At 44.5% G+C, this 23,702-nt stretch overlaps 1 protein-coding gene across 14 annotated transcripts in view; it reads left to right on the forward strand.

Annotated features, from left to right (window-relative positions):
* MEF2D (myocyte enhancer factor 2D) overlaps positions 1–23,702 on the forward strand; it is a 222,597-nt gene that overhangs the window by 107,131 nt on the left and 91,764 nt on the right. For all 14 annotated transcript variants that reach the window (XM_061605602.1, XM_061605603.1, XM_061605604.1 and 11 more), the window contains exon 2: positions 6,104–6,404. In XM_061605602.1, coding sequence (XP_061461586.1) covers positions 6,351–6,404 — 54 coding nt within the window. In that variant the 5' untranslated portion in view covers positions 6,104–6,350. The remainder of the gene's footprint in view (positions 1–6,103; positions 6,405–23,702) is intronic.

Consider the following 23,702-nt stretch of genomic DNA (forward strand, 5'->3'; position numbering starts at 1 on the left):
ATTTTCTCTCAGTCTCTTCAACACCGTCTTCACATGCTGGTCGTGGTCTTCCTGGTTCTTTGAGAACACCAGGATATCATCTAAGTAACAGATTACATACGTGTCCAACAAGTCTCTAAACACGTCGTTCATGAATTTTTGAAAAATTCCTGGACTTCCACAAAGCCCGAACGGCATGACCAGGTATTCATACTGTCCGTAAGCGGTCAAGAATCCTGTTTTCCATTCATCTCCCTCCTTCATTCTGATCAGATTGTATGCTCCTCTCAAATCCAACTTCGTGAAGATTTTTGCAGAGCGCAGTCGGTCCAGCAACTCTGAGATCAGGGGCAGCGGGTAGCTGTTGGGGATGGTGATCTGGTTCAATGCGCGATAGTCGTTACAGGGTCTGAGTTCCCCCCCCTTCTTTTTCACAAACAATAGTGGTGCTCCAGCAGGGGATTGTGAGGGGCGTATGAATCCTCGCCTCAGGTTTTTATCCAGAAATTCCTTCAGGGCCTCCCTGTCATTCTCTGTGAGAGAGTAGATTCTCCCTGATGGGATGCTGGCTCCTGGCACTAGATCAATCGCACAGTCGTAAGGGCGGTGGGGGGGTAAAGTCTCTGCCTCTTTTTCATCAAACACATCTTTGAATTCTTCATACTTTGGCGGCAGGGTCACTTGCTCGATCTCTTGCACTGCCCCCACTAAGGTGTTCTTGATTCCTTCAGGTTGACAGTTCTCCTGGCAATACTGTGAGGTGAACCACACCACCGCCTCCTTCCAACTTATTTTGGGTTCATGCTTTGCTAGCCAGGGCATTCCCAGAATCACCTCAAAGTTCGAGAGATCTGACACGCATAGCGAAATGAACTCTTCGTGCCCAGGGATTTGAAGTTTCACTTCCTCTGTGGCTTGTGTCACCCCTCCTGACTTCAGGGGTCTCCCATCGATAGTCTCCACAGCTAGGGGAGCGTCCAGTTTCCACCGGGAAATTCCATGACGCTTGACTAACTTTGCATCAATAAAATTTGTGGAGGCTCCACTGTCAAGTCAGTGGAATTAAACACCACTCCTCTGGAAGTTGTAATCCGAATAGGCAAGACCAACACCCCCTTTGAGGGAGGTTGGATCGTTGGGGGGCCTTTATACAACGCTGTCCCCAGTCCACCGGCCTGCACGTGGACTGGGTGTTCTAGTTTCCTGACGGCTCGGCTTTCCCCCCTTTCAGTCCACAGTCTCTGGCCACATGGCCCGGCTTTGAACAATAAAAGCATAAACGTTCCCGGCGTCGTCTTTCCTTTTCTTCTTCCGACAGTCTTGGCCTAGCCCCTCCCTGTCTCTCAGTTGCATTACCTGCCATCCCTGTAGTGGGAAGGGTCTTGTTGCGGGATGCCGAGGCTGAGTATCTCGGGACCTCCTGCTTCCTTTCCAGGCGCCTTCCTTCCATCCGGTGATCTATCTGTAGGCATAGCCGGATGAGCCCTGGTAGGTCAGCGGGGGGGGAGGTCCTGGCCAACTCATCCAGGATTTCAGCATTTAATCCACTCCGGTACATAAACATCAGGGCGGCGTCATTGTAACCAGTTTCCTGGGACAGAATTTTAAAAGCGTTAGTGTACTCGGAAACAGTCCCTTTAGCTTGCTTCAGAGCGCCTAGTTGCCGTGCTACTGTTTCAGCCCTTTGCGGGTCTTGAAACATCTCGGTCATCTCCTGTATAAATCCTCTGTACCTTCCTAAGACAGTATCCTTTCTCACGAGATATGGAGTCACCCATTTTGCAGCTTCTCCCTCCAGGAGGCTAATCACGAAAGCTACTTTAGCCTCATCGTCTGGAAATTCCGTGTGCCTGACATCCAGATATAACTCACATTGAGCCACGAAGGTTGCCAACTGATCACTTTGTCCCGTGTATTTTGGGGGCAATCCAATGGGAACCTTTACTACGGCAGCTGGAGGGGCTGTTCGCATCTGGTCTATCGTGGCCTTCAAGGTTTGATTATCCGTCTTCAGCGCCTTGACTGCTGCTAGCAGGGCTTGAACATCCGTCTGCAAATCAGCTACCTTAGTCCTCAGGAGTTCCACTTCTTCCGTCTCAGAAGTGGGGTTCGTCCCCCCCGCTGCTCCCTTTGACATCTTGTCCCAGTCAAGTGAAGAGAGCGTTGAGGGTGATTTAGGTGGCTCTGTCAAGCTGTCAGGCCCAGGATGTGACTCAGGAACCAGACCAACGGCTGTAGTTAATTCGTGTTTTATTAGGGTAATGTCCAAACAAAGACTGCGTTTTCTCATGAATCAATACAGGGATACAGGTCCTGCGGCATTGGGAGAAAGTTGACAGAGCAAGGGACTTCTTCCCGCCTGTTCTTTAAGAAGGGGCCAAACGGGCGTGCAATCTTTCGCTCCTCCTTAACTGCCCCTCAGGTACTGCCCGCCTTCCCCCCCTTCTCTCCTGTCTTTTCAGCTGTCTGCGTGTGCGCGGTGAGGGGGGAAGCATCACCCCCTCCTCTTCTGAAGTTTCCGATTCCAGGATGGGGGATGGGGGGGGCTGATGGTAAACTGCCTCCCCGCTTTTCGGCTGTGAGCAGCCCTCCCTCTTCCCCCTCTTGCTCTGAGCCTGAAAGAGGGGGAGGCGTGAGAATGTCCAGGGAGGGCTCAGGCTCCCCGTTGCTAAGCGACCTTATCACTGGCAGTTCCTCTGTTTCGTCTTCGCTCCAAAGGGGGGAAGTTCCTCCCCCTTCCCTCTGCCATCCATCCGAATACTCTTCTCCCAACTCTCCGGGATCCAGCTCCCCGGGATTGGGACCCCAGCTCTGCCTTCCGACACAGAGCCATAGGAACCAAGAGTCAGAGTCATACAGAGTCATACCGCTGGTCCATCTAGCTCAGTAATGTCAGTTTCAGGCAGGGGACATCCTGATGCCCCCCCCCATCATCTGCAAACTTGGCTATCCCAGTGTTCGCCCTTATCTCCAGATCATTTTAGAGTAACTGGAAAAGCATCAGTCCCAGTATTGATCTTTGTGGGAGCATACCCACATGTGAGAATTGTCCATATCTCACTGGGTGGCCTTGAGATCTAGTGTCTGGCAACTGTGAAGGCATGAATTAATGATGTTTCTGAGCTGTGTGGGCTTTCAGAGACCACAGTGTTGCTATGGTATCAATATCTTTATTGCCTGGCCTTTCTCCTTTGAATTGCTGTGCCAAGGCCTGCTTGTTCAATGCCACAAAGGTGTTCGTGTGGGAAAAAAGTAAGCAAAGAAAAAAAGCTTCTAGTCCTTAAGGCAATGAAGGAAGACATTGAGGTGTGGGCAGTCACAGCGCCTGTTAATTGGCGTAATTTCAAAAGGGGGTGGTGGTGGGGAAGGACTGAGCAGAATCCCAGGAGATCAGGAGCACCAGGCACCTGGTTGGCCACTGTGAGAACAGGATGCTGGACTAGATGGGCCACTGGCCTGATCCAGCAGGCTCTTCTTATGTTCTTATGTTCAGAATATATGATGCAAGAAAAGAACAAGAAGAGCAATGATAGCATATTTGCATGTGTGTTTTATTTTGTTTAAAAATTTACACAGACAAAATAGTCTGGTCCTCATAGTTAGTTAAGCTCATAGTCATGGTTGGTTGGTCAGTGATGGTTTGATAGAAATACTTGTTGCGCCCCCATTCTGTATAGGTTGGGCAGATGGGAAGCAGGCAGGCAGAATATGTTCCAAAGAAATATAATCTCACAGCCCTCAATATCCCAGAATGTAGCCAGTCTGGTGCAATGGTTAGAGTACTGGGCTTCAGCCTGAAGATCCAGGTTCAAAGCTGTAAGGCTTACTGGGTGAGTTTGGGCCTGTCACATCTCTCAGCCTACCCACGGTGTTGTTGTGATCATCTGCACTCTGAGCTTCTTTGAGGAAGGGTGGCATAAAAAAACCTTAATAATAAGTAAATAAAGAAGTGATTTCTGCCAGTCAGAAACACATTGTTAGGAAGGATGTGTTGAACTCTTTCATTTCTCACAGAAATCACCATTTTCCCACTCCACTGTGTCAGATATCAGTGGAAACTGTCACGGACGGCCATAGAATTTCTGAACAACTTCTGCGCCTGCATATGTTTCTGTCTGCCCCTCAAAACCTGCCATTTTGTGTTTGCTGAAATCAGTCCTGGGAAGTTAAGCTCTAATCGCAAATGATTTCCTCACAGTGCAAAGGTTTGCTCAAGTGGTTGCGTTGAAACTGACAAGAGTTCTCTGAGCTAACACAGAGAAGCTTCACAACTGTAACCTAGAAATTGATGATGGGCTTTGGATTTCCTTGTCAACTTCATCCTCTCTCTCTCCCCCCCCCAAGCATTGAGGTTCTCTGGACTTGTTTTAGGGTGTGGTCAGAGGTAAATGAAATGCAGAAAAGTACACAGTGATAATTACATACTTCACAGCGGTAATTCACCAAAACGTGATACAGACATCCTGGCATGGGGTAAGCTAAGAATACTTTGTCTCTGTTCGGTCCCTGAGATAGCATTGAAGCTGTTGATATATTGTTAATTCAGCATAGTTTTCTGCATTTCATCTCTCTCAGACCTCACTTTTACAACCCCTTCCCATGTATGTATGTACCTGCAGCAACTCAGGATAATGCTTCATGCATCTGATGCCATGGAGTATGGTCTTTAAGGTGGCACCAGGTCTTGCTGCAAAAACGACTTAGCATTGGCTGTGCCTCTGGAAATCCTTTTGAAGTTGGTTAGGCTGAGAGAGTGCAAGTGGTCCATGGATATCCAGCGGATTTTAGGGCCAGTTTGAACTCTGATTTCTCAGGCCAGAGTCCAATGATTATTTATTTTAAAAATTTATTTCTTGAATTTATGTACCACCTTTTCCTCCAAGGAGCTCAAAGTGGCCTACATAGTTCTTTTCCTCCTCATTTTATCCTTTCAACAAGCCTGTGAGGTAGCTTAGGCTGAGAGACTGTGACTGGCCCAAGGCCACCCAGTGAGCTAAATGTCTGAGGAAGGATCCCAGGTCCTAGTCCAACACTCTAACTACTACACTACAATGTTATAACCAGGTGGATCACACTAAGTGTAATCAAGCAACTCATGTTTGTTTTCCTTCTTTAATTTTTTAAAAAAGCTGCTTTTTTCAGAGTTGCGAAAAGGAAAAACGATTCAGTTGTTTGTCCTTGTTTCTACCAGGTGTACAATGAGGGTTTCCTGTTTATGGCCTTGACTGTTTCGGGGCTTGTTCTAAGACAAAGTGTTGATTGGAAACTTTTCCTTAAGGTGTTTCCTTGGGGTGGGGAAATGGGCCTCCTATAAATTGGGCATAGAGCTGTTGGGTTCTGCTGTGTCCTTTTATTGTTGTTGTAGAACAAATTAGAATTTGTGTCCCTTTTGCTATTTTATACTGTGTGAACTCATAACAAACAGCACTTATCATGGTTAAACAGAGGGGGATAGCTCTCAAATAATATTGGTCCCTGAGGGATAGCCGACTTGGTCTGTTGCAGTCAAATTGTGACATAATAGGTTTGTTACATCTTTAAAATACTACATGTAATACCATGGGAACAAGTGGTATATGGGACTTTCTCCTTTATTACACAAAACAGTCAGTTCCCAAGAACAGGGAGCTTGTTCTTTTGTGCTAGGGTGATCCGACTTCAAAGCAGCTGTTCCAACTTTGCATTGCACATAAAGCAAATATACATGTTTTATAAAATCTGTTAAGGATCTGCAAGGCAAGTCTTAGATTTATCCCTGCAGGCAGAAAAGTAGTATGTCAGGGTGCAGGGTTCTGACATGCTAGCTTTCTATCTGTAAGGACATTTTATTTTTGTATGGAGGAGCATAACATAGTACAATCTAGCCACAGGTTGATCACCCTCAAGAGAACAAGGCCTCTGCCTCCCATTCATTCAGAGCAGGTCAAATGTGACATCCTTAGAAGTGGGTGGTGCATGCAGGTTGATCTCTCTGTCCCCTCACCCCGATTATCCCAATGTAATCCTGTCCTGCAAGCTCTTGTTGATATCATGATGCTCCTGAATGTACCACATGATGAGAAAAAATGCTAAGCAATAGTGTTAATTCTTTTTCTCATTCATCTGTTTTTTGTTTTTTTTGTAGGTTTCTTTTTTTGAACGTCACTAATTCCCGACGCATCTGGATTTATACAGACAAGTGGAATATCATGCACTAAAAAAGCAGCAACAGACTTTTAGTTTACTTTTTTTATTTTGTAATTTTCTACTTTTTGCTTTTTAAAAAACAAGAGGTTTTTTTTTATGACAACGCTTTGAAAAACAACTTTTTTTCTTTTTTTAATTTTGGGAAATTAAAAAATTAAGTTGCCCCGTGAAGATCACCGGAGAAGATGGGGAGAAAAAAGATCCAGATCCAGAGGATTACAGATGAGAGGAACCGCCAGGTCAGTTGCATGAAATGGATAGAATTTGTATGTCGTTATTTTTGTCTTTTCTCTTCACTTGGGATGAGAATTTGCCATTTATGCCATTTATGCAAAGCCTTTCACTTGGTTTATGCATGACTTCTCTAACTCTGAAAGGGAACCTGCGCTCTTCAGTAGAATGGACTCTTTGAGTAGTGCGTTAGGTGGGTTGGAGCTGCAGGGGACTCAAACTGGGCTTCCAGGTTTCCTTCCTGAGGCTGGGACAGAATATCGAATGCTGCTTTCTACTGAGTCAGAGTAATTGGTCCATCTAGCCCAGTACTGTTGACACTGGCTGGCAGCGGCTCTCCAGGGCTTCAGACAGGGGCTTTCCCGGCCCTACCTGGAGATGCAGTTGGGGATTGAACCAGGGGCCTTCTGCATGCTGCTGGTTGGGTGCTCCTACAGAACGGGACGGAGCATGCCGCGTGGAGGGCAACATTGGGTGGACTTTTAAAGAAATGTATATTCCACAGTGCCGAATGTCTCAACACGTCCTAAAAAGCCCACAAAGGGCTCCTGGGTGTTTTTTTGAAAAATAAATGACTCCTGGAGTTCCTTCTTCCTACCCTTTCCTTCATTCCAGACCCTGTTGCCGCCTTTCCTTAAAGCTGCCTTGCTGGCGACTCACCAGTTTCAGTCCGTGGAGGCACCTGGCCTTCCCCCGCTCCCAAGTCAGTGCAGTATGCACTTTAACATCTTTTCCCAGTAAGGCAGCCACATTTGGCAGATATTCTGTATTTTAAGAGAGACATTCTATTTCCATGCCTCTTAACACATGGAAGTTACGATGTGTCCAGTTCAGGAGCAGTTCTCATCCATAGTTTGTCCCCCATCGGCAGTGAAGGTTGACCGGAACGCAGGAAGGTGCCTTATACTGAGTCAGACCACTCCTCTATCTAGCCCAGTATTGTCTACACTGACAGGCAGTGGCTCTCCAGGGTTTCAGACGGAAGTCTCTCCCAGCCCTACCTGGAGATGTTGGGGATTAAACTGCATGCCAAGCAGCTGCTCTACCACTGAGCTATGGCCCTTCCCCTAAATATTTTTAATAGAGTTCAGCATGCCAAAATGTTCTTTAGAAAGGTGTGGGCCAGTCTCGACCGAGGGACCTTGTGGAACCTAGAGCGGAACTTTGTGCCAGAAGCCACTTAATCTCCCCTGAAAAACACTCTGTTGCCAGGTCTGACCTGAAGCATCACAGTTTTCCTTTTCTTTTCAAGGTCATTGGGAAGGACTAACACCTCAGAGTGAGGGGCCAAAGTCAAGGGGTGGGGTGCTGGCTACGTTCTGCATAGTCTGAGATCTTTTGCTATTTACACCATCTCTGTCAAGCACTCAGCTGACGTCTTTCAGCTGTTTCTTCATATCCTGCATTTCTAGAAGCTTGGAGAAGAATTCGGAGATCATTGGATAGAGCCACGACCTTGGATTGCTTTAAAAGGGGTTTAAGAAAAGCCTGCTGGATCGGGACTTCCGGGAAGGGTGACTTCGCTTGTGCCTGCTTTTGAGACGGGCTCCCGCCTCAAAAGAAGCTTATTCAGATATAAATCAGTCAGAACATTTTTTTTTGACTGATGAAATTTCTCCCGGGTAGGGAGAAACGTAGAGATCAACCTCAAAAGCCTGTTTTTGTTGGGAGGACTGGATTTCATTAATTTATGAGAAAAGGTCCAGCCAGCAATGCCGGACGGACTTCCGAACAAGCTCTATCTGATTAATGCGATACGTTTATCTTTTCTTCAAAGAGAAAACGGACTAACAGGCAAGCACCCTTCTTTCTATTATTTTTTTTACTTGGTTTAAATTGTTGCAGCAAAAAGAGATTTGTCAAATGAATCAGCTTTAAAGAACTTCTGGGTGAGCTATAACTCTTCTCTGTTATTCACGAAATTAACAGCTTATCTCTGTTTCTATTGCAAAAAGCTGTCCTGGAAGTGCATTCTAAAGATATAAACAGAAGAGGGATTTCTATTCCGAGGAACATTATATTGTCTGGGACTATTCTCTTTTTGGTCTATTTTATTTTGACAAATCTGCTTCTTCACGACGCCACTAACTGTTTTGATGCTGGGAACTAAATTTGTTTTGTATTCTTGAACATAGAGAGATAAGGCAGGCTACTCTGTTTATACTGTGATGTCATCAAGCCTGGAATATTAACCCAATTGTTGCTGAAATAAGAAGTGGTTCTTCTTTATTTTTGTTTTGTTTTCGTGGTTTTAAAAATGGCAATCAAGAAAGTGGCTGAGAATCTGGAAGTAATTATGTTTCAGAAAATAATGGATGAGATTGAGATAACGAAACAAACCCTGCAACAGGGCAGTAAGGAGATGAAAATGGAACTGAGCAAAATGACGCAGGAGCTTAAATAAATAGGGGATCCTGTGAGAGAGGAGAATGAGATCAGAGATGAGAAAAGAAAAAATAAAGGGAAGATACAAGCCCTGGAGATTGGAACAAATGTGGAATTGGAAAAAGATCTGGAGTTTATGGATATTAGAAATAAAATCTACTGTTTGGAATTTAACGTTATCTCTGAAGAAATTAATGAAGATATTAGAGATAAAGTTATCAATGGCTTGGATAATCTTCTGGACTGGAATGACGTGATGGAGCTTGATATAGAGAAAATCTATGGAATTAACTGCAGCCATGTGACAATGGGAAAAACTCTCAAGAGATGAGCCAGTGCATTTTGTAAAAAAGAAGAACACAGATATGACTTTACAACAATATTTCAGCAACTTATTCAGAATTGATGGCAAGAAAATATTTGGGATAGAGGAAATTCCCATCAGACTCTTATTATATGACTATGGCTATGACAGCAAGATTATTATGGAATACTGATAATGGAAGATTGGACACTGAAATTACTGGACTTAACAGGACTATTGAAGATGGAAGATGGAATTAATATGGATAATGGAATAATGGCTATTGAAATTATTGGACCTAACAGATTTTGATGAGATGGATTAATCGATATGTTTATTTGGACTATGGTTATGACAATAAGATTATTATTATTATTAACGAGATGGATTAATCGACATGTTTATTTGGAGAAAAATTGATAGATATATTTCTTAAAGAATTGAAACCTCTCTTTGACTTTTTGTGGAAAGAATAAAGTAATGTTTATGAGATTTGATGATTAATTAAGATAACTACTGTAGGAAAGTGATTTTATAATATAATTTAAGAGACAGGATTGTTATATATTGTAGACCTACAACTGATTTGATCTGCAACAAATGGGAAGTCAACATTTTATTTTTTTGTTTAATCATTTTTGTTTTGTTTTGTTTTTTGTCTTTGAATGTTTTATGATTTTGTTTTGTATGTTTTATGAAAAATTGAATAAAAAATTATTGTAAAAAAAAGAAAAGAAAAGCCTGCTGGATCAGGCCAGTGGCTCATCTAGCCTAGCATCCTGTTTTCACAGTGGCCACCCAGATGCCTGTGGTAAGCCCACAAGCAGGACCGGAGTGCAAGAGCACTGTCCCCTTCTACAGTTTCCAGCAACTGGTATTTGGAAGCATCCTGTCTCTGACTGTGGAGGCAGAGTATAGCCATCAGGGCTAGTAGCCATTGATAGCTTTATCCTCCGTGGACTTGTCTAATCCTCTTTTAGAGCCACCCAACTTGGTTGGCATCACTGCTTCTTCCTTTGGGAACAATTCCATAGTTTAACTAGGCGCTGAGTAAAGAAGTACTTCCTTTTGTCTGTCCTGAATCTTCCAACATTCAGCTTCATTGCATGTCCACAAGTTCTAGTGTTATGAGAGAGGGAGAAAAGCTTTTCTCTCTCAGCTTTCTCAGTGTGATGCATAATTTTATACACTTCTGTGATGTCACCTGCTACTTGCCTTTTCTTTAAACTAAAAAGTCCTAAATGCTGCAACCTTTCCTCAGAGGGGAGTCAGACGAGTTAGCCTCATGAATGTGTCCATCAGTGGCTCTTAGCCATGATGGCTATATGTTCCCTCCAGCATCAGAGGCAATATTATATACTTATCTATTTATTTCATTTACTTGCTTCCTACTGAATGTCCTGAAGTGATTTTAGGACCCACCCTGTTCTTCTGATTGTAAATTGTTTTAACTGATTTGATATTGTATTTGTACGTTGTAACATGGCCTGGGGCCTTGCTATGAACAATTCCAAGTCCAGTAAAAGAAACATACTGGGATAAACATCTTCATTTAAAAAGCTTGTTGAAAAAGGAAGGAATATCGACTGGGCCTGTCTGATATGTAATGATATGGTGTGCCTCTGAACTCCAGTTCCTTGGGAACCTGAGTGCAGAGAGTGCTGTTGCCTGCAGGTCCTGCTTGAAGGCAGTGAGGCATCTGTGACAACAGGATCCTTGACTAGATGGGCCTTTGAACTGATCCAGGAGCCGGGCTCTTCGTATGTTGTTATGGCCAACTTTCATTGGAGTCAATTGTTTAAAGGTTTCAGGTTGGCTTAAAGCCAGTTTGAATTGTGGCCCCATCTGCACTTTATAGGTAAAGCAATGTCATGCCCCTTTAAACAGACATGGCTTCCTCCAAAGCATCCTGGGGGGTATATTTGGGATAGGTGAGCTATAAATGGGGAGGCTTAGGAATGTAAATGCTGCGGCTAAAAAAAGGGGAAAAAAGAGGAAGTGGCACATGATGTTTTGTCAGGTCCTAATCTGCTTCCCAGTTCCCAGGATGACCTGGCCTCAATCAACCTTCTTGTTTGTCGCCCCTGCACCTTGAGGATTAGTAACATATTTATAGCAAGAACAGCAAAAACAGCCATTCCACAACAACTAATTCTGGGGTTTTGAGCAGTGTCTTCCTGCATGCTTTTACAAACGTCAAATTTCTGCTTAGCATCAGGATTGTCCATGCTGCCTCACCAGTGTGTAGCTAAACCATCCTGTAACCATTTTTGGTGAAGAGTGATAGAGGAATTCACTAATAGGCAAAAAAAAAACCCTTACAGTTTAAGAACATACCTATAGCCAACAGAAATTTCTATCAAACTTTAAAAAGCAGGGAAATTGGGCAGTCATAATGAACGCACCAGGGAGCAGGAGACCTGACCTCTTCTTTGAGATGTTGTATTGCCCTACAAATTTGTAAAGAGGCATGGAAATAGAATTTGGTAACATGTGCCTCTGAGCAAATAGTGAGTGGAGGCAACACTACCATCTCCAAAGATGGAGAATTACATTTTTGTATTGTTGTTGTATTGTACATTTTGTACATTTTGTAATGTAATGACAACAGAAGATTTATGTAACTTTAAAGTTGACAACGAGGACTTAGAACGTGACATTATCATTCTTTTTCAGGGTTTCCCCCGCCTTATTATTCTACTGCAGGCGCATGTAGCCTCCCACCCAAATTTGAACCAAAGCTGTCCCTGGCCACATCCACACCAGACCTTTATTTCACTTAAGACAGTCATGGCTTCCCCCAAAGAATCCTGGGAAGTGTAGTTAGTGAAGAATGCTGAGAGTTGCTAGGAGATGCCCTGTTCCCCTCACAGATCTTGAATCAGAGCAGCTGACTGTTAAACTACTCTGGCCACTGGAGCTCTGTCAGTGGAATAAGAGTCTCCTCTCAGCACCCTTCACAAACTGCACTTCCCAGGATTCTTTGGGGGAAGCCAGGACTGTGTAACGTGAAATAAACGTCTGGTGTGGGTGTGGCCACCTGATTAGGGAAGCCAAGCAGCTGTGAGTCTGGCTTTTAGAATACTGACAGTTGGTTCTTACTGAGCATGCCTGGGCTTATCATTGTCTCCAATGCTAAATTTCTTAAATTAACTAAAAATCAGCCAGGCATTTTTTAAACTTTTAAACTGCAGAAGATGAAGGTCAGCATATGGGGCAAGGTCAGTAATAGTATTACAGGTACCCTGTGAACATGTCTGATTTTAAATTAATTTCAACAGATTATGAGGACCCTGAGAGAAAAAAGTCCTAAAGGGGTTTGGATTTTCGCTCTCTCTCTTTACATTTTGAACTCTCGATTCTCTCTGAGTATTTTGTGTGTCGCCATGAAAATTTAGAGAGTTGTTAAGCAAGCATTTCTGAGTTCAGGACTATTAAGTTTTGTAAGGTTTTGTTTTGAAATGAGCCTATGGGAAGCATCAGAATGGCATGGGGGCATTTTCACTTTAACATTGCGGAATGCGAAAAATCCATGCTGGCTGTAATATACAGCCACTCTTGTGGCTGTATAATATACTAGTACGAATAGTCATAATAATACTAATAATAGTATACCATGGCTATGGTATGAGGTCCCTGCTGTTCCATTGCTAGCTGAGGGATTGTTCTGGCAAGCAGGACATTTCCTTACCCTTCAGGAAACCACCCTCAAGGCTGTAAGGTCTTAAAATTAACCCATCGTGACAGATGGCCTAGTTCAGTTTCCAGCTCCCCAGCAGGTCTGTTCTCCTGGCAACGGCCCCTTGATGCAGATGGAGGTTGTTTCAATAAACACCTGAGGGAACTGTGAATCCCATTTTGAGAAATTAAAACACCAGCCCTCTCCCTACTTCACTCCAAGTTGGTAAAACCCAAGGAAAGGAATAAGTGGCAACTAGACAGAACTAGAAGGCTACATTCACATGAACAAAGGCCAACTCTAGCGTTAAGTGCTTCTGCCAAGCTGATTTGGGAGGTATTGAATTATTTGCTGTCCATGCCCTTCTCTATCTAGACAGGTAACTCTCCCCTCTCAAGGCTCTCATGCAAGGTAGGGACCACTTAGTGGCCAATATACAAGTTCCTTCTTGTTTTCACGTGAATGAAAGAGCCACTGGGGCGGCTTTTGAAGATGGTTTGGAAACTGCATCTAGTGCAGAATACAGTGGCCAGACTGATATGTGGGAGCAGGCAGTCTGGCCAGATTACATGAATACTGGCTACCAATACGTTTCTGAGCCCAAGCCAAAATGCTGGTTTTAACCTGTAAAGTCTTTTGTGGCTCAGAACCCCAGTAACTGATGGAAGGGTGAGATGATCCCACCTGGACCCCGAGATCATCATCTGAAGCCCTTTTCTTTCTCCTAGAGAGGCTTGTTTTTTTAGGGCTCTTGTGTACTACTTCTGATCATAAGTGGTTGGGACCGTTTCTAGTTGCGGAGTGAATGTAATTTGTTTTAAACTGTTTGTAATAATGTATTTTATATTGTTGTGACCCTGGGACCTGCTGGTGAAGGGTGGGTAATACATTTAACAACAACAACAACATACAACAATGCAATACATCCACAAATGTCATCAAATACAATTAAAATACCAGTATAACAATGGCAATCCATATCAAAATGCAAAGTAGACTAAATGTTGACATTAAACTTGATGTGGCCACCAAAAGCATTGGAAAACAGATGAGTCTTCACCATGCAATTGAACCCTATTAGTGTTGTAGCCATTCTCACCTGTAAGGGGAGGCAATTCCAATTCTGGGACACCACCACAGAGAAGGCCCTGCTCATGGTTCCCCCGCGTTGGGAAACATTGCTCATGGGGACTGAAAGTAGCCTCCCCCCTGTTGATTTTGGGGCTCAGGCTGATTGATATGAGGAGAGGTGCTTCAACAAATATCTAAGTCCCATATCATTGAGTACTCTATAAGTTAATGTTGGAATCTTGAATTGGGCCTGGTAACACAGCAACATTATATCCTACGAGATAGATGTAATACGATATGGTTCAGAAGTGACAGGCAAAATTCTTGTGCCTATTTTCTGCTCCAGCTGCAGCTTCCAGATATCTTCAAGGGCAGTACAACACAGAGTGCGCTACAGTAATTTAAATTTGGCGGCGGGGGTGGGAATGACCCAGACCATGCTCAGGCAAGGCTCTCCCTCAAGAGAGGGCCTTTTTGGTTATGGACCCTGCTTATGGGATACTTGCCTGAAGAAGGCCTGCAGGTACTAATGTGCAGAGCTTGGAAGATTACTTTTTAAAAGGAATGAATTACTGTTACGTGGCCCCAAAAAGGAACAAATTACCATTACATTTATACTGAAAGGAATTGATTACTTTACCATTACTCAAAAGTAATCACTGCAATTACATGCAAGTTACTTAAAAAAAAAACTAGAGTGTCTACAAAGTGCTGGCCTTTGCTGCTGCATACTAAGTCGCCTAAAACAACATTAAAAATAAACACACACACAGAGGTAGTAGAATAATTCTTTTTATCCATAAGATGGCAATGGTGGTGATAGTCGCTCTCCACCTCCTCCCACGTCACCTCCCATAGAGCACGAGGGAAGAGTGATGCTGCACAGAAGCCCAGTTTGAGGCACATGACTTTCATCCACAAATCAAAGGAGCAGAAGACTTCCCCTGCTCCCCCTCCACCAGTAATGCCCCAAAGTAATGCTGGAAACATTACGATTACTCCTCAAAAGTAATAAAATTACTCCTTGTTCTATTACAATCAAAATGTAAAGGAATTACCCACTCGTTCCTCAGAAAAGTAATAAATTACAAGTAATTCTTTTTTGTAACTCAATACAGTACTTCCAAACGCTGCTAATGTGTATGCATAGCTTTGAATATGGATAAAAATGCCAGGAAAAGCAATTTTAATATGACTGTGCAATTAGTTTATCAAGATGCCTTGCACAGAGCAAGAGTGGATGTACACATCAATAAAATATCATACCCCAAAAGATTCCAAAGCATGTGATCACATAAAGATGGGGTGATTTTTTGGGGGCGTGTGTGAGCTTTTTTAAAAATTTAGATCAAAGTACATACACACATTGGTAAGGGAGAGCGGGGGAGAGGAAAGACATGCATGAGCTGAAGGAGCTGAAAACTGCAGCAAACTGTGCATTCTTCCAGTTCCAGAATTTAATTTCAGAAATTCTCCTAGTTTAACCAAAGCTGAGAGCAAATCAAACCTATTGAAGGGGAGGGATAGGGAGGGGCAGAATAAAGCTGCAGGGTGGAAGTCTTGGATCATGTGCAGGCCTTCTGTCTTCTTATGAATTTATTTATCTATCTATCCATTGCATTTGTATACCGTCCCATAGCCGAAGTTCTCTGGGCGGTTTACAACAATTTACAAAATTGTGTTCATCCCTTGTATTAATAACTAGGATGGCAGTGTTTAGTTGATTAATCAATGTAGTTTGATTTTAAAAGTCATTTGATTTTTCTCTCAAAGGTGCCCACAAACTGAGTAGCAGACCTTTTTTAAAAAATTAAGGGGAGTGTTTATTACTTTTAGTGCAAGAACTTACAAATCCATGATGGGAGCCTACCCTGGGAGAAGCACCTTCTCCCTTTCCCTTCTCTCACGCAGAGAAGCGAAAGCATCTTCTGAGACCGCGCCTGCTATGACAAGTGCATTGTACCACCAACAAATAAAATACAAATTGAGCTTTCTTTGAAGGTTTTCATTCATTTAAAAATGTGTTTAATTAAAAATCACATGATCCATCCATTAAGATTTCTTTTAATTGAGTGGCAGTCGTAATAATGATCATGCTTAGCACTTATGAAGTAGTTGAAAGAGCATTCAAGGCATTCACATGCTTAATCTAGTTGTTATCAATTCAACAACCCTGTATGGTGGGGCAGCGGTGTCAGCTGTCTGTCTGCAATATACGAATGACGCTAAGAGGGAAGGGCTTCCCTAAAGCTTCTAGTGAGTTCCTGGCAGAGGCAAGATTTGAACTGGAGGCTTCCAGATTCCCTGACTCTTAGTTATGCTTTATAACAGGGGAATGCCAGTATCAGGTACCAAGGACAAGCTTAATGTGTATCTTTTCCATGGTTATTGGGAGCTGTAAAAATGAATGGAAAATACTTTCCAACTCATAGCATTCTTAGGGGCTTTGACTGAGTCCAGGTTCCATTGTGTGTGTGTGAGCTTTGGAATGGTCTGTTAGAAAGACTGCATTTATACCCCACCTTTCTTTTGTCATGAAACCCAAGGCAGTATACCTGTGGCTCCCAGGCGGTGACTCGTCCAGGCACAGACCAGATCCAGACCTGCTTAGCTTCAGCAAGGTGCTGGCTTCATGTACCTTATGAATATGTCTGCTAGTCTGCTTTAAGTCTGGTGTTTTAGAACTGGACGTGCTCCCATGGAAGATGTTGCATGTGGCTGGTTCGCAGTGAGTACTGAAGATGTTCTAAAAGCATTCTGGGAAACCTAATAATGTCTAGCTGGTGCCCCTTGCAGTGTTTTGATGCTCACATGGACCATCTGGATCTGACGTTGAGCAATTGTATTTATTTGCTTTCACCAGTCATTTATTTTGCCGTAGTCCATTTTGCACAGATTTAGGACAGTTGGTGCCCTGAAATTATGTAGAATTTTTCTAGTATACTTTACTGGTGGCAGAAAATGAACTTCACTAGCTGCAGCACGTGAAACGGGGAGGCTGTGCACTGCAATGTTAGTTCTACCCAGAGTCAACCTATGACATATAAAGGACATGACCACCTTTGGTCTATGCTGAGTTTAACTCAGCTGGCTACAGCCCTGTGCTTGAGGTATGACAATCTTGCCATTTATGTGTGCGCCCTGGGCTTGGGGTCATGATGCATGCATCGCATCACTCAAGAGATTTAACATCAAGAGACTCAAGGGAGATGGGTTGTGAAAGAATGGCCGCTATTGCAATTTGTGTTTTTCAAAAGGCATCCAAGCCCTCTCTAAGAAGCAAGAAACAAACAAACTGGGACAGTGGCACATCTGGGACAGATTCCAGAAACTCAAGAGAGGATGTCTTAGTACAGCACTGGATTTGTCTCTCCTGCACAAACTGTTGGTGTTCTATTGGCCTGGGAGAACTGGCAGAAGCCATAGTCAAGGGTACCCAGCCTGTAAGAATCCCTAATGACATTACAGGGATTTGCCACAGCAGATCAGTCTACTGGTCCTCGGCGTCAGCAGCTCGGGGAGCAGGAAGGAGACAGAAATCCTGCCTCATCTATTGCTAGGCTGGACTGTACAGTAATTGCTTCCACAATCCTTGCAGCCCACGACTTACACCCTGGAGAAGAAGATTTGATTTGTCTTAAAAGGTTAATGCTGCTAGATGGGGGTGGGGAGGCGTGACTAAATCCCATCTTAGCCCCAAATGGAGTGAAAGGCTTCTGCTGTTCTGCCTTCCCCTCCCTCCTTGGAGTGGCTGCGTTGCAAATGTGAGGTTAGTGTAGCCTTTGCTAACATGGTTGCCTCCAGACGTTTTGAGCTCCGACTGCCATCAGCACAGACGTTTGGGACCCCAAAAGGGGAAGGGCTGTACCTCAGTGGTAGAGCATCTGCCTTGTATGTAGAAGGTCCCAGGTCCAATCCCTGGCACCTCCAGGTCAGCCAGGTCAGGGGTCCTAAAACCCCTGGAGAGCTGCTGCTGGTCAGTGTAGGCAGTACTGAGCTAGATGGCCCAGTGGTCTGACTCTGCATAAAGTAGCTTCCTCTGTTTCCAGCTCTTATCAACCCCAGCGGTTGCGTCTGTTGGCCCTTAACCTTACTGCTACCGAAAATCAACCTTGCACAATGCAGGAATAAGTTTCAAAATAAGTAATCTCAGCGTTCTGAAATATTTTATATACTGTAGCAGACTTCCCCAGTCTAGTGCCCTCCAGACGTTTTGGACGGCAACTTCCATCAGCCCCAGCCAGGGCACCAAGTTGTAAAATAATACCTGAATATGACGTACATACATACATATAGGATGGGCCCCCATTCTACTATTCCTGCTGTTAAGAACACACCAAGAGCCTGACTGCCGCATCAGACCAAGGTGGCTCCCTTGAGTTCAGCATCCTGTTTCCTGTGGTGGCCAAGCAAGCCACTGTTTTGGGGGGATGGGCCATAGCTCATTGTTGGAGCATCTCTGCATGCAGAAGGCCCCAAGTTCGATTTCCAGAATCCTCAGATAAGACTGGGAAAAGACTGTGTCTGAAATCTGGGAGAGCTGTTGCCAGTCCTCGTGGACAATACTGAGCTAGACGGACCAGTGATCTGACTTGCTATAAGCAGTTTCCTAGGTTCCGGACTGGTACCCAGAGGAATGCTGCCTCTGAAAGCAGAGGGTTTACTTACAGGTGGTCTTGGCACACTACTGGAGTCCCCTAAACTGGTTGGTTTGGGGGACGTCACTGTCTGTGCTAAGGCTGCACTCTCAGGAGACTAGTGCAGGATTTCATGATCTGTGGGGCAACTAATGGACTAATATCTCATAATATTGGGGCCTGCCTGATATCAGGTCTTGGATCTGTGTGGGTTTGCTTGGGCTTACTGGGACTCTTCACCTCTGTGGGGATGGGTGAGGAGGGTCTGCCTTTGGAAGGTGACGGATCTAGATAGTTTCCTCTAGGGACGAATTTCCTGTTGCCTTAGCAGGTGGTTCTGTTGAATGGGGAAATGGCATAGGTGTCGACAAAGTTGCTTCTGAGCCTGTTTCCCCAAGAGGGTCTTTGGTTTTCTAGGGAGCTGAGGGCAGCCAAGTGGCAGAAATGATGGGTACAGCAACAATGGATCAAGACTCGTGAGGAGCCCCTTGTCCACCAACAACTTCTGGAGGGGAAGGCTGATCTAGAACCACTTCATCCTTGGGTACCTTGATGGAGCACCTACCTAGAATGTATGCCTGTTGGTTCTGCTGCATCCTTCAAAAGCTTTTGATACCGTCAGCCATGGTTGTTTGGCTGGGATGAAACTTGGAGACGCTGCTTTGCCAGGGGTTCTGGTCTTCCTTGCTAGGGGCTACTGCTGGACACCTTGGCTATTAGTACCTCAGATGGATCCATCTTGCCTCTATGTTGTTTTATGTCTACATGAAGCTTCTAGGAAAGGTCATCCTGGGATACCAAGTGTGATGTCCCCAGTATGCTGCTGAGACCCAGCACTCTCTGTTGTTCTCTTCCCTCCTCCCCTCCTGTTGCATTTGGTTCCAGGGAGGCTAAAGAAATTTGGAATCTCTGTCTGAGGGCAGTCAGTGAATAAATTGAACCTTAATCCAGTGGTGGTGTGGGGAGTGGTCTTTTGTGGTGGGCCCTGGATCTGTTGCCCTTTCCTCCCCCTCCCCTTTTATAAACTTCAAAAAAATTATATTTTAAAGTTTGTTTAAATTTGAACTTTAAATCTTCTTTGTTTCGAACTTTGCTTATAGGGTAGATGGGCACACTGCAAACTGCTTAATTTACCCAGAGGCATCTGTACATGCAAACGAGTGCAGACAGATTTTATACAGATTTGTATAATAGGCCTTTGCCCCAACTCCTTCAAGTATCTAGCAACATACCAAAGGTGTGATTGCTCAGTAAGAGAACTGACCTGGGATTATTTATTTAATTTTTTAATTTAAGGCATTTATATACCGCTTTTCAGGCAAAGTGGTTTACACAAGATTGTTACAACAATAAGCAATGGTTTTTTTAAAAGGTACAATAAAATGGAAAAGACAGCTCGTTTAAGAAGAATCTGTGACAGTACTGCTGCTTCTCCTCTCCCCTTGGGGTCAAGATGGTTCTACTGCAGATGCTCCTGTGGTGACAGTTTTTGGGGGGGAGGGAGGGAGGAGCCACCAGGGCAGCTGGATGGTGACAGGTCCTCAGCTTCTTCTCCTCTCCCCTCAGGTCCCAGGTTAGGTTCTGGAGGGGGATGGACTCCTCTTGGACATGTACGCTTGCAGGCTGGCAGGTGTGCCTGGAGTAGCCCCATGGCCAGGAATGCTTTTGCTCAGTTTAGGCTTCTGCACCAGCTGACCCCAGTTCCTGGAGACATCAGATCCACCCATGGAGACATCTTAGTTAGTGTCCTCTCCCAACCTAGCACCCTGTATACTGATAGAAGTATAAAATGATGCATGGCGTGGAGGGAAGTGTATAGAGAAATGTTTCTCTCTCTCTCTCTCTCTCTCTCTCTCTCTCTCTCTCTCTCTCTCTCTCATAACACTAGAACTTGTGGACATCCAGTGACGATGAATGTTGGAAGATTGAGGACAGACACAGCACAGAGCACATAATTAAACTGTGGAATTCGTTGGTGATGGCCACCAACATGGATGGCTTTAGACAAATTAATGGAGGATAAGGGTATCACAGCCTACTAGCCATGATGGCTATGCTTTGCCTCCACAGTTGGAGGCATTATGCTTCTGAATACCAGTTGCTGGAAACCACATAATGGTTGGCCACTGTGAGAACAGGATGCTGGACTGGATGGGCTGTTGGCCTGATCCAGCAGGCTCTTCTTATGTTCTAATGGGTACCAAGTTGCAACAGGCTGGATTACTGCAATGGGGCTGCCACTGAGGTGTCCAGAAATTTTGGCTGGTCTAGAATGCAGCAACTGGAGTATTCTGGAACCATTTCTTGGGTATATGCGACTCCTTTGCAACAGCAGCTGTGTTGGCTTCTGGTCAATTTCCAGGAACAATTCAAAGTGTTGGTCTTAAAAGACTTAGGTAGAACCATGCGCTTACTTGCTTATTAAGATGTACTAGGAAGGTGCTTAATAGCTGACCTGTGGCTGGTAAAGACACTGGAGTGGCCCTCTGTGGCTGTGCTTAGTCCAGGGATGGCTAACCACTGGACCTCAAGTCCCATCAGCCCCTGCCAGCATGACCGAAGGTTAGGAATGATGGGAGTTGTAGTCCAGCAACATCTGGAGGGCCCACAGGCTAGCCATCTCTGGCTTAGTCTGTGGAACTCCTCCCCCTGGAGGTCTTCCACACCACCTTGCAAAGACCTTCCTTTCCCCTGCAGGCTTTTGGCCTGCCCAGTTGAAGTTACTGTGTTGAATCCTTGGAGAATCAGAACACAGGAAACTCTCTTATATCGTATCACGCACCGTTGATCCATCTAGCTGAGTATTGTCTTCGCTGATTTGTTCGGGCTTCCCAGGGTTTCAGACATAAATAATAATTATTATTTAATTTATAAGCCGCCTATCTGGCCGATGGCCTCTCTAGGCGACGTACAATTACATGCAATCTTTGCTAGCTCTTGGACCCTTGGTTTACACGGCATGTTCTCTACCACTGATCTACTGCCCCCTTCCCAATGCTTTCCTGTTCCTTTTAAAACTGTTTTTTTAAAAAAAAAAAAAACTGGAGATTTTATTGTTCAATATGTTGTATATGGCCTTGTATGTTCTTTTTCAAATGGAAAGGCAGGGAGTGCTTCCAAACTGTCACTGTTTGGGGGTGGGATTTAGCTGCATGCAAGTAAATTCAAGCCGTGTGCTTAAAGTTGATTGGGCACTCTTGCACACCAAAGCTGCCCCCCCCCTCCAAGTCAGAATGTTTCCAATAAGGAAAATGATGGGAAAATGCACTGGAAAGTGTGAGCTCATATGTGCCTGATGTCACTTTTTATAACCTCCATGCAAACATCATAATGAATGCTCAATAAATGGCCAACGTCATCTATAATGTTGCAGAATTTGTTCAAACAGATTAGGAAGAATGCTTAATAATCAGGACATCTGGAGGTGACCTATTTATTTTTAAATTTCATAATAAAGGACAGAGAATCGGGGCTCCTGAGGCTGTAACTTTGCATTTGCAGCTCACTCTACCTTCTCTCTCTCTCTGCATTTTGGAGGGGGACTGTGAGGCTGCTTGTAGTGTGAACAGGTGAAGGGATTGTGTACCAGCTGTCTTTTGACAGCTGAAGAAATGAAACTGGATGAAGTCTGTGGTTAAATGGGGAGTGGGATGAACCGGGGAGTGTGTGTGTGTGGAGAAAAGAACCCTAATTATCTCTGTGCAGAGAAGCCTTGAAAACAATCCATGCATCACACGTTTAGAAGCCCGACAAGCTCGTTTCCGTCGCATTGTGGCAGCGAAAAGGCTGAGCTGTGAATCGGGAATAACAATCATAGAATCATAGAGTTGGAAGGGGCCTTGTAGGCCATTGAGTCCAACCCCCTGCAAATCCTGCCTCTGCCAGGAACTCCCAAGGTGGACTTCCTTAAGCGGGTCTTCTTCAGCCCTCTCTCAGCGCCACCTGCAATATTGGAGAATAGAGCTCCCCTACCTCGTTGGGTTGGTGCAAGGATTTCGGGAAGCTATGATGGCTATGTTCTGCCTCCATTGTTGGAGGAAGGATACCATTGAATACCAGCTGCTGGGAATCACAGTTGGGCGGGTTGCTGTTGCACTCAGGTCCTGCTTGCGGGCTTCCCGTGGGCACCTGGTTGGCCTCTGTGAGAACAGGATACTGGACTAGATGGGCCACTGGCCGGATCCAGCAGCCAGGCTCTTCCTATGAATGCATATGCAGTGCTTTGAATGACTGCATGGGCTATAAAAATGTCAATGTATTGTAATGGAAAAATTAAAATATTCTTTTTAATTACCTTTATTGTTACATTTGAGAGACTGTGGTGTAGTCGTTAAGGTGTTGGACTACGACCTGGGAGACCAGGGTTCGAATCTCCACACAGCCACGAAAGTCATGGAGCTCCAAAATGGCAAAAGCAGTTGGTAGCTGGTATTCCTTTAGAACAGGGGTCGCCACCCTGTTGCCTGTGGGCACCATGATCACAGAGGCCTTATGTGGCACCCCCAGCAGGTAGCCAAGAATCCGAGCTTCCTTTTTAACAAAAGTCTCTAGTCCTCCTAGCAAGAATGCTATGGAGCAAAATGTGCAGAAATCCCTGTAAGCAATGTCTGTGAAATGAGCCTGCCTATAGCTGCTCCTGCCTGTCAGTATTATCAGCCAGTGAGTGACGTCAGAGCTGTGACTGATAAGTGAGATGTTTGGATACCTGGAAATAGGAATCCTTGGGGTCCTAAAGAGCTGCTATTTCCCCCTCCCCTTTATTGTACTTTTCCAGTTTCTCTTTCTCCCCCCACCCCCAGTCCCCCAGCAGTCCTTGGAAACTCCATAGTTTGCCCTTCTTTTTCCCTTGCATCCAGGATGCATCTTTCCGTGTTAGGTTTGTCTCAGATCAGGTAGTGCCTAGAAATTATTTACTGAAAATACTACTACACAATAAGTGTGGTTGAATGTTAAAGAATCCCCCCCCCCAAAAAAAGACAAACGCAAAACTTTACAAAGAGGCTTACACATGTCTCCTGCTTTGCAGGACCTAAAGACCAGGGGCTCATTAAGAATTCACCGTAAAGTTAACTTACAGTACAATGGTATACATGTCTACTCAGAAGTAAGTCTCTTTGTGTTGAATGGGTCTTACTGCTAGGAAAGTGGGTACAGGATGGCAGCCTAGGCTTTCGTTTAGGGTTGACATTGGTGAAAAACAGGGTTAATCATAGAAGTCATAGAATAGTAG

This window comes from Rhineura floridana, chromosome 22, assembly GCF_030035675.1.
Source record: "Rhineura floridana isolate rRhiFlo1 chromosome 22, rRhiFlo1.hap2, whole genome shotgun sequence".
NCBI classification, from domain to species: Eukaryota; Metazoa; Chordata; class Lepidosauria; order Squamata; family Rhineuridae; genus Rhineura; species Rhineura floridana.